At 46.5% G+C, this 13,702-nt stretch overlaps 1 protein-coding gene across 9 annotated transcripts in view; it reads right to left on the bottom strand.

Annotated features, from left to right (window-relative positions):
- The window catches only part of LOC106581247 (unconventional myosin-XVIIIa), a 169,473-nt gene that overhangs the window by 13,327 nt on the left and 142,444 nt on the right, over positions 1-13,702 (bottom strand). For all 9 annotated transcript variants that reach the window (XM_082966707.1, XM_082966705.1, XM_082966704.1 and 6 more), the window contains 4 exons: positions 13,035-13,118; positions 1,540-1,677; positions 472-657; positions 99-238 (listed from right to left, as the gene is read on the bottom strand). In XM_082966707.1, coding sequence (XP_082822833.1) covers positions 99-238; positions 472-657; positions 1,540-1,677; positions 13,035-13,118 — 548 coding nt within the window. The remainder of the gene's footprint in view (positions 1-98; positions 239-471; positions 658-1,539; positions 1,678-13,034; positions 13,119-13,702) is intronic.

Here is a 13,702-nt window from a genome sequence, read left to right on the forward strand (position 1 = left end):
GCTCACTAGCTGACACTTGCTGTCATGAGAGGACATGAGGTAAATTCAGCAATTCTATTAAGTGAATATATGTTCGGGCACTAAATAGACAGCTATACCTGTTGATGAGGTCCTCGTTGTCGTCACTCTCCATCTCATCTTCGATGGCAGCCTGGAGGTCACCAATCCTCTTGAAGGCTAGTTTAAGGTCCGCTTGCAGGCTCTGATTGGCTGCCTCCAAGCTTTCAATATCCATTTCCTGTTGGAAGAGAGTGAGAAAATCTAAGCTAAGGTCCCAGCATTACATCTACATCTGACCAGTTCTGAAGTCTCTTTGTCGGTCTCATTTCCCTGAATGTCTAATACTCCAGAACAATGCAAGGTTGATGGGAATTGCAGCCGTTATTTAATATCTTCAAAGTGCCCCACTGTAAAAAGGCAGTCTGTACAGTGTCCCAGTCCCCTCGGCCCATTTGTGACTTTGGGTCTTACCAGCTCATGTTTCTTGCGGCTGGCCTCTCCCTCCTTCTTGGCCAGCTCTCCCATCTCCTCCTTGATATCTCTGATCTGTCTCTGGAGCCGCTTGTTCTGCTCCTTCTCCCGGGTCTCGCTGGTGCTGCGGTGATCCCGCTCCTCTGTTAGCTTCTCAAGGTTTTCCTTCAGACGGGCCACCAGGCTCTGAATGACCAACAGCAGACAGGGACCATGTTAGAAGAACCACTGCACTGACAGCCTATACAGTATCTGGCACAGGTCAGAGACCTTATCATGCATGCAGCTATGAGAGATACTCCATATCTAAAAGGGGATTCAGGTGAGGAAAAACCTACACTTCCTTGCCTTGAGATATTTCTCCAAATAAGGGCAAGAAACTTGGCCTACTCATTAAATAGTGGTTTCAAATGCCATGGGTAGCAAAAAGACATGGCTAAATATGACCTTAAAACCCCTTATAACTCTGGATGCATCTTTCCCAAAGCTGAACAATGCTTAGCCAGTCTTTCTATTATTCCAGCCAGTGCAGAACATTGAAAGATAGGAATTATCTGAGAGAGTTAAAGCAGTGTGTCTGGCTGTCTGCACATTGCTGGTAATTACAAGTCTAAAAGTTGCCAAAATGAGCAAAGATGCATTTGTCAGAGGGGCAGAAAATTGATTAAAAATGTTCCCTGACTGTGTGCGAACAGTAACCTTTATCCTTCACGTAAACGTTTGTCGCAGAATGTAATTTGAAACTGACAGAATAACAAATTATATTGTGGGGTGAATAGAATATGAGCTAGTCCGATGACGAACAGAGCAGATGTTCTAACTAACTCTGATATGCTAACAGTCCGAGCTAGAAGAAGGTTATGTGAGGCTGAACCCAGCACTGAGGGGGAAAAGCTTGCATGGTATAACAGAGGTGGGTGGAGGTAGTGGGAGTCAATCATCTTGAGGAAATGGTTTTCATTTGCTCCCCAAAAAGTTGCCCCCCCCCCACACACACTGGGTAGGCCGCCAGGCAAAAACCAACACTCCTCCTCCAGAATGCCCCTCAGCCCCCCTGACTGCTCTCACCTCCAAGCGTTTGACCTGCGTCTTCTCAAACTCCATCTTGGTCTCCATCTCTCGGATCTTGGCCTCCTGCCTGCTGACCAGAGACTTCTCCACCATAGACGTCTCCTGGAACTCCAGCTGGCTCTGCAGTGCCGAGAGCTAAGAGTGAAACACACGATTAGGAACATACACACAAGGCAGCGTTTTAGAATGAACAACATACTGTAGCAGCAACAAACTGATATCATACAGTATATTAGGTATATACAGTATTTACAGTGCATTCGGAAGTATTCAGACCCCTTGACTTTTTCCACATTTTGTTACGTTACAGCCTTATTCTAAAATTGATTGAATTGGTCTTTTTTTCTCATCACTCTACACACAACACCCCATAATGACAAAGCAAAAATAGGTTTAGATTGTTTTGCAAAAACAATCTAATGAAGTATCATATTTCAGAAGTATTCAGACCCTTTACTCAGTACTTAGCTGAAGCACCTTTGGCAGCGATTACAGCCTTGAGGCTTCTTGGGTATGACGCTACAAACTTGGCACACCTGTATTTGGGGAGTTTCTCCCATGCTTCTCTGCAGATCCTCTCAAGCGCTGTCAGGTTGGATGGGAGCGTTGCTGCACTGCTATTTTCAGGTCTCTCCAGAGAAGTTTGATCGGGTTCAAGTCTGGGCTACTCAAAGACATTCAGAGACTTGTCCCGAAGCCATTCCTGCATTGTCTTGGTTGTGTGCTTAGGGTCGTTGTCCTGTTGGAAGGTGAACCTTCTACCGAGTCGGAGGTCCTGAGCGCTCTGGAGCAGGTTTTCATCAAGGATCTCTTTGTACTTTGCTCTGTTCATATTTCCCTCGATCCTGACTAGTCTCCCAGTTCCTGCCACTGAAAAACATCCCCACAACGTGATGCTTCCACCACCATGCTTCACCATAGGGATGGTGCCAGGCCGGACGCTTGGCATTCAGGCCAAAGAGTTCAAACTTGGTTTCATCCGACCAGAGAATCTTGTTTCCCATGGTCTGAGAGTCCTTCCAGTGCCTTTTGGCAAACTCCAAGCGAGATGTCATGTGCCTTTTACTGAGGATTGGCTTCCGTCTGGCCACTCTACCATAATTTTTATTTTTTATTTAACCTTTATTTAACTAGGCAAGTCAGTTAAGAACAAATTCTTATTTACAATGACGACCTACCCCGGCCAAACCTGGACTGCACTACTCGGAAGCCATAAAGGCCTGATTGGTGGAGTGCTGCAGAGTTGGTTGTCCTTCTCGAAGGTTCTCCCATCTCCAAAGAGGAACTCTGGAGCTCTGTCAGAGTGACCATCGGGTTCTTGACCACCTCCCTGACCATCGGGTTCTTGACCACTTCTCCCCCGATTTCGCAGTTTGGCCGGGCGGCCAGCTCTAGGAAGAGTCTTGGTGGTTCCAAACTTCTTCCATTTAAGAATGATGGAGGAGGCCACTGTGTTCTTGGGGACCTACAATGCTGCAGACATTGGTTGGTACCCTTCCCCAGATCAGTGCCTCGACACAATCCTGTCTCGGAGCTCTACGGACAATTCCTTCGACCTCATGGCTTGATTTTTGCTTTGACATGCACTGCCAACTGTGTGACCTTATATAGATAGGTGTGTGCCTTTCCAAAGCATGCCCAATCAATTTAATTTACCTCAGGTGGACGCCAATGAAGTTGTAGAAACATCTCAAGGATGATCAATTGAAACAGGGTGCACCTGAGCTCAATTTTGAGTCTCATAGCAAAGGGTCTGAATACTTATGTAAATACATTTTTTTATTTGTAATACATTTGCTAAAATTTTCTAAAACCTTCATTATGGGGTATTGTGTGTAGATTGATGAATAAAAAAATTATTTAATACATTTTTGAATAAGGCTGTAACGTAACAAAATGTGGAAAAAGTAATGGGTTCTGAATACTATTCGAAGTGCACTGTATATATAAAATAAAAATGCAACATGTAATAATTTTTAATATTTTACTGAGGAACAATTCATATGAGGAAATCCGTCAATTGAAATACAGTTGCAGTCAGAAGTTTACATACACTGAGTTTAAATGTATTTGGCATAGGTGTTTCACAATTACTGACATTTAATCCTAGTAAAAATTTCCTGTTTTAGGTCAGTTAGGATCACCACTTCATTTTAAGAAATGTGAAATGTCAGAATAATAGTAGAGAGAATTATTTATTTCAGCTTTTATTTCTTTCATCACATTCCCAGTAGGTCAGAAGTTTACATACACTCAATTAGTATTTGGTAGCATTGCCTTTAAATTGATTAACTTGGGTCAAATGTTTTGGGGAGCCTTCCACAAGCTTCCCACAATAAGTTGGGTGAATTTTGGCCCATTCCTCCTGACAGAGCTGGTGTAACTGAGTCGGGTTTGTAGTCCTCCTTGCTCGCACACACCTTTTCAGTTCTGCCCACACATTTTCTATAGGATTGAGGTCAGGGCTTTGTGATGGCCACTCCAATACCTTGACTTTGTTGTCCTTAAGCCAATTTGCCACAACTTTGGAAGTATGCTTGGGGTCATTGTCCATTTGGAAGACCCATTTCCAACAAAGCTTCAACTTGATGACTGATGTCTTGAGATGTTGCTTCAATATATCCACATCATTTTCCTCCTGATGATAACATCTATTTTGTGAAGTACACCAGTCCCTACTGCAGCAAAGCACCCCCACAACATGATGCTGCCACCCCTGTGCTTCACGGTTGGGATGGTGTTCTTTGGCTTGCAAGCCTCCCCCCTTTTCCTCCAAACATAACAATGGTCATTATGGCCAAACAGTTCTATTTTTGTTTCATCTGACCAGAGGACATTTCTCCAAAAAGTACGATCTTTGTCCCCATGTGCAGTTGCAAACCATAGTCTGGCTTTTTTATGGCAGTTTTGGAGCAGTGGCTTCTTCCTTGCTGAGCGGCCTTTCAGGTAATGTCGATATAGGACTCGTTTTACTGTGGATAAAGATACTTTGTACCTGTTTCCTCCAGCATCTTCACAAGGTCCTTTGCTGTTGTTCTGGGATTGATTTGCACTTTTCGAACCAAAGTACGTTCATCTCTAGGAGACAGAACATGTCTCCTTCCTGAGTGGTATGACAGCTGAGTGGTCCCATGGTGTTTATACTTGCATACTATTGTTTGTACAGATGAACGTGGTACCTTCAGGCGTTTGGAAATTGCTCCCAAGGATGAACCAGACTTGTGGAGGTCTACAATTGTTTTGTGAGGTCTTGGCTGATTTCTTTTGATTTTCCCATGATGTCAAGCAAAGAGGCACCGAGTTCGCAGGTAGGCCTTGAAATACATCCACAGGTACACCTCCAATTGACTCAAATCATGTCAATTAGACTAACAGAAGATTCTAAAACCATGACATCATTTTCTGGAATTTTCCAAGCTGTTTAAAGGCACAGTCAACTTAGTGTATGTAAACTTCTGATCCACTGGAATAGTGATGCAGTGAATTATAAGTGAAATAGTCTGTCTGTAAACAATTGTTGGAAAAATGTATTGTGTCATGCACAAAGTAGATGCCCTAACCGACTTGCCAAAACTATAGTTTGTTCACAAGAAATTTGTGGAGTGATTGAAAAACAAGTTTTAATGACTCCAACCTAAGTGTACGTAAACTTCCGACTTCAACTGTAAATTCATTAGGCTATAATCTATGGATTTCACAGGAATACAGGTACGCATCTGTTGGTCACAGATACCTTTATAAAAAAAAAATGGGCCTCAGGATCTCGTCACAGCCATTCTGTGCATTAAAATTGCCATTGATAAAATGCAATTGCGTTTGTTGCCCATACCATAACCCCACCGCCACCATGGGGCACTCTGTTCACAACCTTGACATCAGCAAACCGCTCGCCTACACGACGCTATACATGTGGTCTGCGTTTGTCAAATCAAATTTTATTGGTCACATATACATATTCAGCAGATGTTATTGCAGGTTTAGTGAAATGCTTGTGTTCCTAGCTCCAACAGAACAGTGCAGTAATATCTAACAATTCAAAACAATACACAAACCTAAAAGTAAAAGAATGGAATTAAGGAATATATAAATATTATGTCGGAGTGGCATTGACTAAATACAGTAGGAGAGAATAGAATACTGTATATAAATATGAGTAAAGTAGTACGTAAACATTATTAAAGTGACTAGTGTTCCATTATTAAAAAGTGGCCAGTGATTCCATGTCTATGTATATAGGGCAGCAGCCTTTAAGGTGCAGGGTTGAGTAGCTGAGTGGTAGCTGGCTAGTGATGGCTGTTTAACAGTCTGATAGCCTTGAGATAGAAGCTGTTTTTCAGTCTCTAGGTCCCAGCTTTGATGCACCTGTACTGATCTCGCCTTCTGGATGATAGCGGGGTGAACAGGCAGTGGCTCGGGTGGTTGATGCCCTTGATGATCTTTTTGGACTTCCTGTGACATCGGCTGCTGTAGGTGTCCTGGAGGGCAGGCAGTGTGCCCCTGGTTACCGTACCACCCTCTGGAGAGCCTTGCGGTTGAGGGTGTTGCAGTTGCCGTACCAGGCGGTGATACAGCCCGACAGGATGCTCTCAATTGTGCATCTGTAAAAGTTTGAGGGTCTTAGGGGCCAAGCCAAATTTCTTCAGCCTCCTGAGGTTGAAGAGGCACTGTTGTGTCTTTTTCACCACACTGTCTGTGTGGGTGGACCATTTCAGATTGTCAGTGATGTGTACGCCGAGGAACTTAAAACTTTCCACCTTCTCCACTGCGGTCCTGTCAATGTGGATAGGGGCGTGCTCCCTCTGCTGTTTCCTGAAGTCCACGATCAGCTCTTTCGTTTGGTTGACGCTGAGGGAAGAGGTTATTTTCCTGGCACCACTCCGCCAGGGCGCTCACCTCCTCCCTGTAGGCTGTCTCATCACTGTTGGTAATCAGGCCTACTACTGTTGTGTCACCTGCAAACTTGATTGAGTTGGAGGCATGCATGGCCACGCAGTCATGGGTGAACAGGGAGTACAGGAGGGGGCTGATCATGCACCCTTGTGGGGCCCCTGTGTTGAGGATCAGCGAAGTGGAGGTGTTGTTTACTACCTTCACAACCTGGCGGATGGCCCGTCAGGAATTCCAGGACCCGCACAGGGCGGGATTCAGGCCCAGGGCCACAAGCTTAATGATGAGCTTGAAGGGTACTATGGTGTTGAAGGCTGAGCTATAGTCAATGAACAGCATTCTGACGTAGGTATTAATCTTGTCCAGATGGGAAAGGGTAAGGTAGAGGTGATAAGATCCTTAACTAGACTCTCAAAGCACTTCATGATGACAGACGTAAGTGCTACGGGGCAAAAGTCATTTAGTTCAATTACCTTTGCTTTCTTAGTTACAGGAACAATGGTGGACATCTTGAAGCAAGTGGGGACAGCAGACTGGGATAGTGAGAAATGTAATATGTCCGTAAACACACCAGCCAGCTGGTCTGTGTATGCTCTGAGGACGCGGCTAGGGTTGCCATCTGGGCAGGCAGCCTTGCGAGGGTTAACACGCTTAGATGTCTTACCCACGGAGAACGAGACCCCACAGTCCTTGGGAGCAGGCCGCTTCGGTGGCACTGTGTTATCTTCAAAGCGGGCGAAGATGTTTAGCTTGTCTGGAAGCAAGACGTCGGTGTCCGCGACGTGGCTGGTTTTCCCTTTGTAATCCATGATTGTCTGTAGACCCTGCCACATACGTCTTGTGTCTGAGCCGTTGAATTTCGACTCCACTTTGTCTCTATACTGACATTTTGCCTGTTTGATTGCCTTACGGAGGGAATAACTACACTGTTTGTATTCGACCATATTCCCAGTCACCTTGCCATGGTTAAATGCGGTGGTTTGCCCAAATGCTGCCATCTATCCACGGTTTCTGGTTTGGGTAGGTTTTAATAGTCACCGTGGGAACAACATCCCCTATACACTTCCTGATGAACTCAGTCACCGTGTCCGCATAAGCGTCAAAGTAATTCTGAGGCTACCCAGTCCGTGTGATCAAAACAATCTTGAAGCATGGATTCTGAATGGACAGACCAGCTTTGAATAGACCTTATCACGGGAACTTCCTGTTTGAGTTACTGCCTGTAGGAAGGGAGGAGCAAAATGTAGTCATGATCTGATTTGCCGAAGGGAGGGCGGGGGAAGGTCTTGTAGGCATCTCGAAAAAGGCAAGTACCAGTGATCTAGTGTTTTTCCTAAGCGAGTACTAGAATCAATGTGTTGATAAAACTTCGGTAGCGTTTCCCCAGCTACAATAAATGCGGCCTCAGGATATGTGGTTTCCAGTTTGTATAAAGTCCAGTGTAGTTCCTTCAGGGCCGTCGTGGTATCAGCTTGAGGGGGAATATACAAGGCTGTGACTGTAACCGAAGAGAATTCTCTTGGGAGGTAATACGGTCGACATTTGATTGTGAGGTATTCTAGGTCGGGTAAACAAAAGGACTTGAGTTGCTGTACGTTATCACAACCACACCATGAGTAGTTAATCATGAAGCATACACCCCCGCCTTTCTTCTTCCCGGAGAGTTCTTTATTCCTGTCTGCACGATGAACTGAGAACCCAGCTGGCTGTACGGACGGGGACAGTATATCCCGAGAGAGCCATAATTCCGTGAAACAGAGTATGTTACAGTCCCTGATGTCTCTCTTGAAGGAGATCCTCACCCTGAGCTGGTCTACTTTATCGTCCAGGGACTGAACATTAGCAAGTAATATACTCGGAAGCGGTGGATGACTAGAAGTCCACTCCAAACACCTCTTCTCTGCCGGCGGCGACTTGGAGCAGCCTCTGGGATAAGTTTGATTGCCCTGTGGTGTACGAACAAAGGATCCAAATCGGGAAAGTCATATTTCTGGTCGTAATGCTGGGATGTTACCGCCACTCTGATATCCAAAAGTTATTTCCGGCTGTATTTAATAACACAAAAAAAACCGTTCCGGGCTAATAATGTAAGAAATAACACACACACAAAAAAAATACTACAAAGTCGCTTAGGAGCTAGAAGCAGAGCTGACATGTCTGTCGGCACCTTCTTGCTGATGGCCAGTTGGACGTACTGCCAAATTCTCAAAAACAACGCTGGCAGAGAAATGGTAGAGAAATTAATATAAAATTCTCTACCAACAGCTCTGGGGGACATTCCTGCAGTCAGCATGCCATTTGCACACTCCCTCAAATCTTGAGACATCTGTGGCATTGTGTTGTGTGACAAAACTGAACATTTTAGAGTGGCTTTTTATTGTCCCCAGCACAAGCGGCACCTGTGTAATGATCATGCTGTTTAATCAGCTTCTTGATATGACACACCTGTCAGGTGGATGGATTATCTTGGCAAAGGAGAAATGCTCACTAACAGGGATGTAAACAACTACTCTCTATAGCCACACCAGGATCTTAGGCCTGAGGGCTACTCTCTATAGCCACACCAGGGTCTTAGGCCTGAGGGCTACTCTCTATAGCCACACCAGGGTCTTAGGCCTGAGGGCTACTCTCTATAGCCACACCAGGGTATTAGGCCTGAGGGCTACTCTCTATAGCCACACAAGGGTCTTAGACCTGAGGGCTACTCTCTATAGCCACACCAGGGTCTTAGGCCTGAGGGCTACTCTTTATAGCCACACCAGGGTCTTAGGCCTGAGGGCTACTCTCTATAGCCACACCAGGGTCTTAGGCTGAGGGCTACTCTCTATAGCCACACCAGGGTCTTAGGCCTGAGGGCTACTCTCTATAGCCACACCAGGGTCTTAGGCCTGAGGGCTACTCTCTATAGCCACACCAGGGTCTTAGGCCTGAGGGCTACTCTCTATAGCCACACCAGGGTCTTAGGCCTGAGGGCTACTCTCTATAGCCACACCAGGGTCTTAGGCCTGAGGGCTACTCTTTATAGCCACACCAGGGTCTTAGGCCTGAGGGCTACTCTCTATAGCCACACCAGGGTATTAGGCCTGAGGGTTACTCTCTATAGCCACACCAGGGTCTTAGGCCTGAGGGCTACTCTCTATAGCCACACCAGGGTATTAGGCCTGAGGGTTACTCTCTATAGCCACACCAGGGTCTTAGGCCTGAGGGCTACTCTCTATAGCCACACCAGGGTATTAGGCCTGAGGGCTACTCTCTATAGCCACACCAGGGTATTAGGCCTGAGGGTTACTCTCTATAGCCACACCAGGGTCTTAGGCCTGAGGGTTACTCTACGAGCCTCGCCCCCGAGTGAAAAGTTGAAAACATCTCTACTGGGTGCTGTTCACATCTCTACAGGGGGTCCAGATCCAGATTAACCTTTTTCTTTAGGAGTAGCCCGGCATCTCTCTAAAGAGCGCTTCAGTTTTATCATAGTTCAGGCCAGGATAGGGCTTCAAACACCGGACATCGTTACAGGCATTTCATTTCTATTATTCAAAGCATAGAGCCGTGCCCCAGACTGAATTCATTTTCATTCAATCTAAAAGTTGGTCCGCTGTTTCAAAGCAGACAAACTAAACTCATCAAAAAAAGAAACGTCCTCTCACTGTCAACTGTGTTAATTTTCTGCAAACTTAAGATTCAACAACTGAGACATAAACTGAACAAGTTCCACAGACATGTGACTAACAGAAATGGAATAATGTGTCCCTGAACAAAGGGGGGGGGTCAAAATCAAAAGTAATAGTCAGTATCTGGTGTGGCCACCAGCTGCATTAAGTACTGCAGTGCATCTCCTCCTTATGGACTGCACCAGATTTGCCAGTTATTGCTGTGAGATGTTACCCCACTCTTCCACCAAGGCACCAGCAAGTTCCAGGACATTTCTCGGGGGAATGGCCCTAGACCTCACCCTCCGATCCAACAGGTCCCAGACGTGCTCAATGGGATTGAGATCCGAGCTCTTCGCTGGCCATGGCAGAACACTGACATTCCTGTCTTGCAGCAAATCACGCACAGAACCAGCAGTGTGGCTGGTGGCATTGTCATGCTGGAGGCTCATGTAAGGATGAGGGTACCACATGAGGGAGGAGGATGTCTTCCCTGTAACACACAGCGTTGATATTGCCTGCAATGACAACAAGCTCAGTCCAATGATGCTGTGACACACCGCCCCAGACCATGACGGACCCTCCACCTCCAAATCGATCCTGCTCCAGAGTACAGGCCTCGGTGTAACGCTCATTCCTTCGATGACAAACGCAAATCCGACCATCACCCCTGGTGAGACAAAACTGCGACTCGTCAGTGAAGAGCACTTTTTGCCAGTCCTGTCTGGTCCAGCGACGGTGGGTTTGTACCCATAGGTGACGTTGTTGCCAGTGATGTCTGGTGAGGACCTGCCTTACAACAGGCCTACAAGTCCTCAGTCCAGCCTCTCTCAGCCTATTGCGGACAGTCTGAGCACTGATGGAGGGATTGTGCGTTCCTGGTGTAACTCGGGCAGTTGTTGTTGCCATCCTGTACCTGCCCCGCAGGTGTAATGTTCGGATGTACTGATCCTGTGCAGGTGTTGTTACACGTGATCTGCCACTGCGAGGATGATCAGCTGTCCGTCCTGTCTCCCTGTCTTAGGCGTCTCACAGTACGGACAATGCAATTTATTGCCCTGGCCACATCTGCAGTCCTCATACCTCCTTGCAGCATGCCTAAGGCACGTTCACGCAGATGAGGGACCCTGGGCATCTTTCTTTTGGTGTTTTTCAGAGATCAGTAGAAAGGCCTCTTTAGTGTCCTAAGTTTTCATAACTGTGATCTTAATTGCCTACCGTCTGTAAGCTGTTAGTGTCTTAATGACCGTTCCACAGGTGCATGTTAATTAATTATTTATGGTTCATTGAACAAGCATGGGAAACAGTGTTTAAACCCTTTACAATGAAGATCTGTGAAGTTATTTTGATCCTGAAAAAGGGACGCTTCTTTTTTTGCTAGGAATAATAATTTCCTGAATATTGACTTTGGGACATGCGTGGGCGGTCAGACAAGGTCTCTTTGTTTCATCTGAAACCAATAAAAGAACACCTAGCTTTACGCCCTCCAGTCCAACTCAAGTCTTTAAATAGGCCTAAACGTAATCTTTAAGGAAAGAAAAGTTGACCGTTTTAAAACATACTGACTATATAATTATTATTATGATGTGAAGTGAAAGAAACTGTCCTTTACAAGCTCCTATATGAGGGAGCCCCTGGGAGCACCAATAAGATGGCAGCTTCACTGCCATAATGACTGACTAGGCATCAGAGAGCGAGAGAGAGCGAGAGAAAAGGGGGGATTTGGACACGGCCCTCTTAGCCTGATGATCTTAGAGCCTCCCTCTCTCTCAGCGACAGCGGGGATAATTGTTCCGAGGCCAGGGTCTCTGATGGTTATCTCCAGATTGGAGAGCCACAACGTGAGTGTCATGCTACAACACAAATGTCCCATGTCTGGGTGGTAATATGGGGCAACAGACAGAGAGGTAAAGGTATTACAGGCTTGATCCCATACAGGGTCACCTTGATTTGATGTTGACAAGAACAGCCCCAGACTGGGACCACACTACACAGCACTAGAATGAAATCACTAGGACTGAAGGGTACATATGCTAAAGCTGGGGGCTACTAAATAAACACCCGACTGGTCACCGCGACAGACAACAGGCCGACTGGTCACCGCGACAGACAACAGGCCGACTGGTCACCGCGACAGACAACAGCCCGACTGGTCACCGCGACAGACAACAGCCCGACTGGTCACCGCGACAGACAACAGCCCGACTGGTCACCGCGACAGACAACAGCCCCACTGGGCACCGCGACAGACAACAGGCCGACTGGTCACCGCGACAGACAACAGCCCGACTGGTCACAGCGACAGACAACAGCCAGACTGGTCACCGCGACAGACAACAGCCAGACTGGTCACCGCGACAGACAACAGCCCGACTGGTCACCGCGACAGACAACAGCCCGACTGGTCACCGCGACAGACAACAGCCCGACTGGTCACCGCGACAGACAACAGCCAGACTGGTCACCGCGACAGACAACAGCCCGACTGGTCACCGCGACAGACAACAGCCCGACTGGTCACCGCGACAGACAACAGCCCGACTGGTCACCGCGACAGACAACAGCCCGACTGGTCACCGCGACAGACAACAGCCAGACTGGGCACCGCGACAGACAACAGCCCGACTGGGCAACGCGACAGACAGTCTGACAGACATTCTCCATCTTCAACTGTCAAACGGAGTTGACCAATTCTGTTAATCTGATAGACACATCTCTCCAAAATGACACATCGATTATACCATGTCAATCATTTGTAAGGACTACCATGCAAAGAGAGGGGATTGGGGTGGATGAATTTAAATTCCATGGGGCAGATGACTTATGTCAGCTAGCTAGTCCTGCTCAATGAGTCCCATTATGTTGTTCTAAGTGCAGACAAAGTGCTGCATTAGGGAATAGACAGGGCTATCCTATACCCTCCCGGCTAAACAACTATTTCCCAGTGAACTGTACCTTCTCCTGGACATCCTGCTTCTGCTTGAGGGCCTCCTCCAGCTGGGCTTGTAGGTCAGAGATCTGGGCTAGGTTCTGAGTTGACTACACACACACACACACACACACACACACACACACACACACACACACACACACACACACACACACACACACACACACACACACACAGAGAGGTTAGCTACTGGTCTGTCTGACCGGTTTAACACTCATTTATCAGTGTATTGCATTTCCTCATTTACAGTGTATTGCATGATGTCTCCTTTATTAACACAGTACAACATGATATATTCTTCCCCATTTGGTCTACACAGACAACAGATTGATCAACAACCATAAACAAACATGTTGATGGGGACAATGTCACAGGGACATCTTTTTAAACGCACGAGCAGGGAGGGGACATCAATACATCTCATTGTGAAATCACTTATCAGAGATGAGTGCTTTTTTCTGCTACATGAAGCGCTCAGCATAGCGAGCCCAGGGGAATATCTGTCTCACTTTAGATGGGATACATTCATTTGGATCTTGTGGAAGCCGATCACTCATATTTCCACCAGTGTCAGACAAACAGAGCTCACTTTTCATTTCCACTTGATAGCAATCTGCTCTACACATATACATTAACACAAAGCTGATTCCAAATACTACTTACACCATTGAAA

This window comes from Salmo salar, chromosome 20 (genome assembly GCF_965601325.2).
Source record: "Salmo salar chromosome 20, fSalSal1, whole genome shotgun sequence".
NCBI lineage: Eukaryota > Metazoa > Chordata > Actinopteri > Salmoniformes > Salmonidae > Salmo > Salmo salar.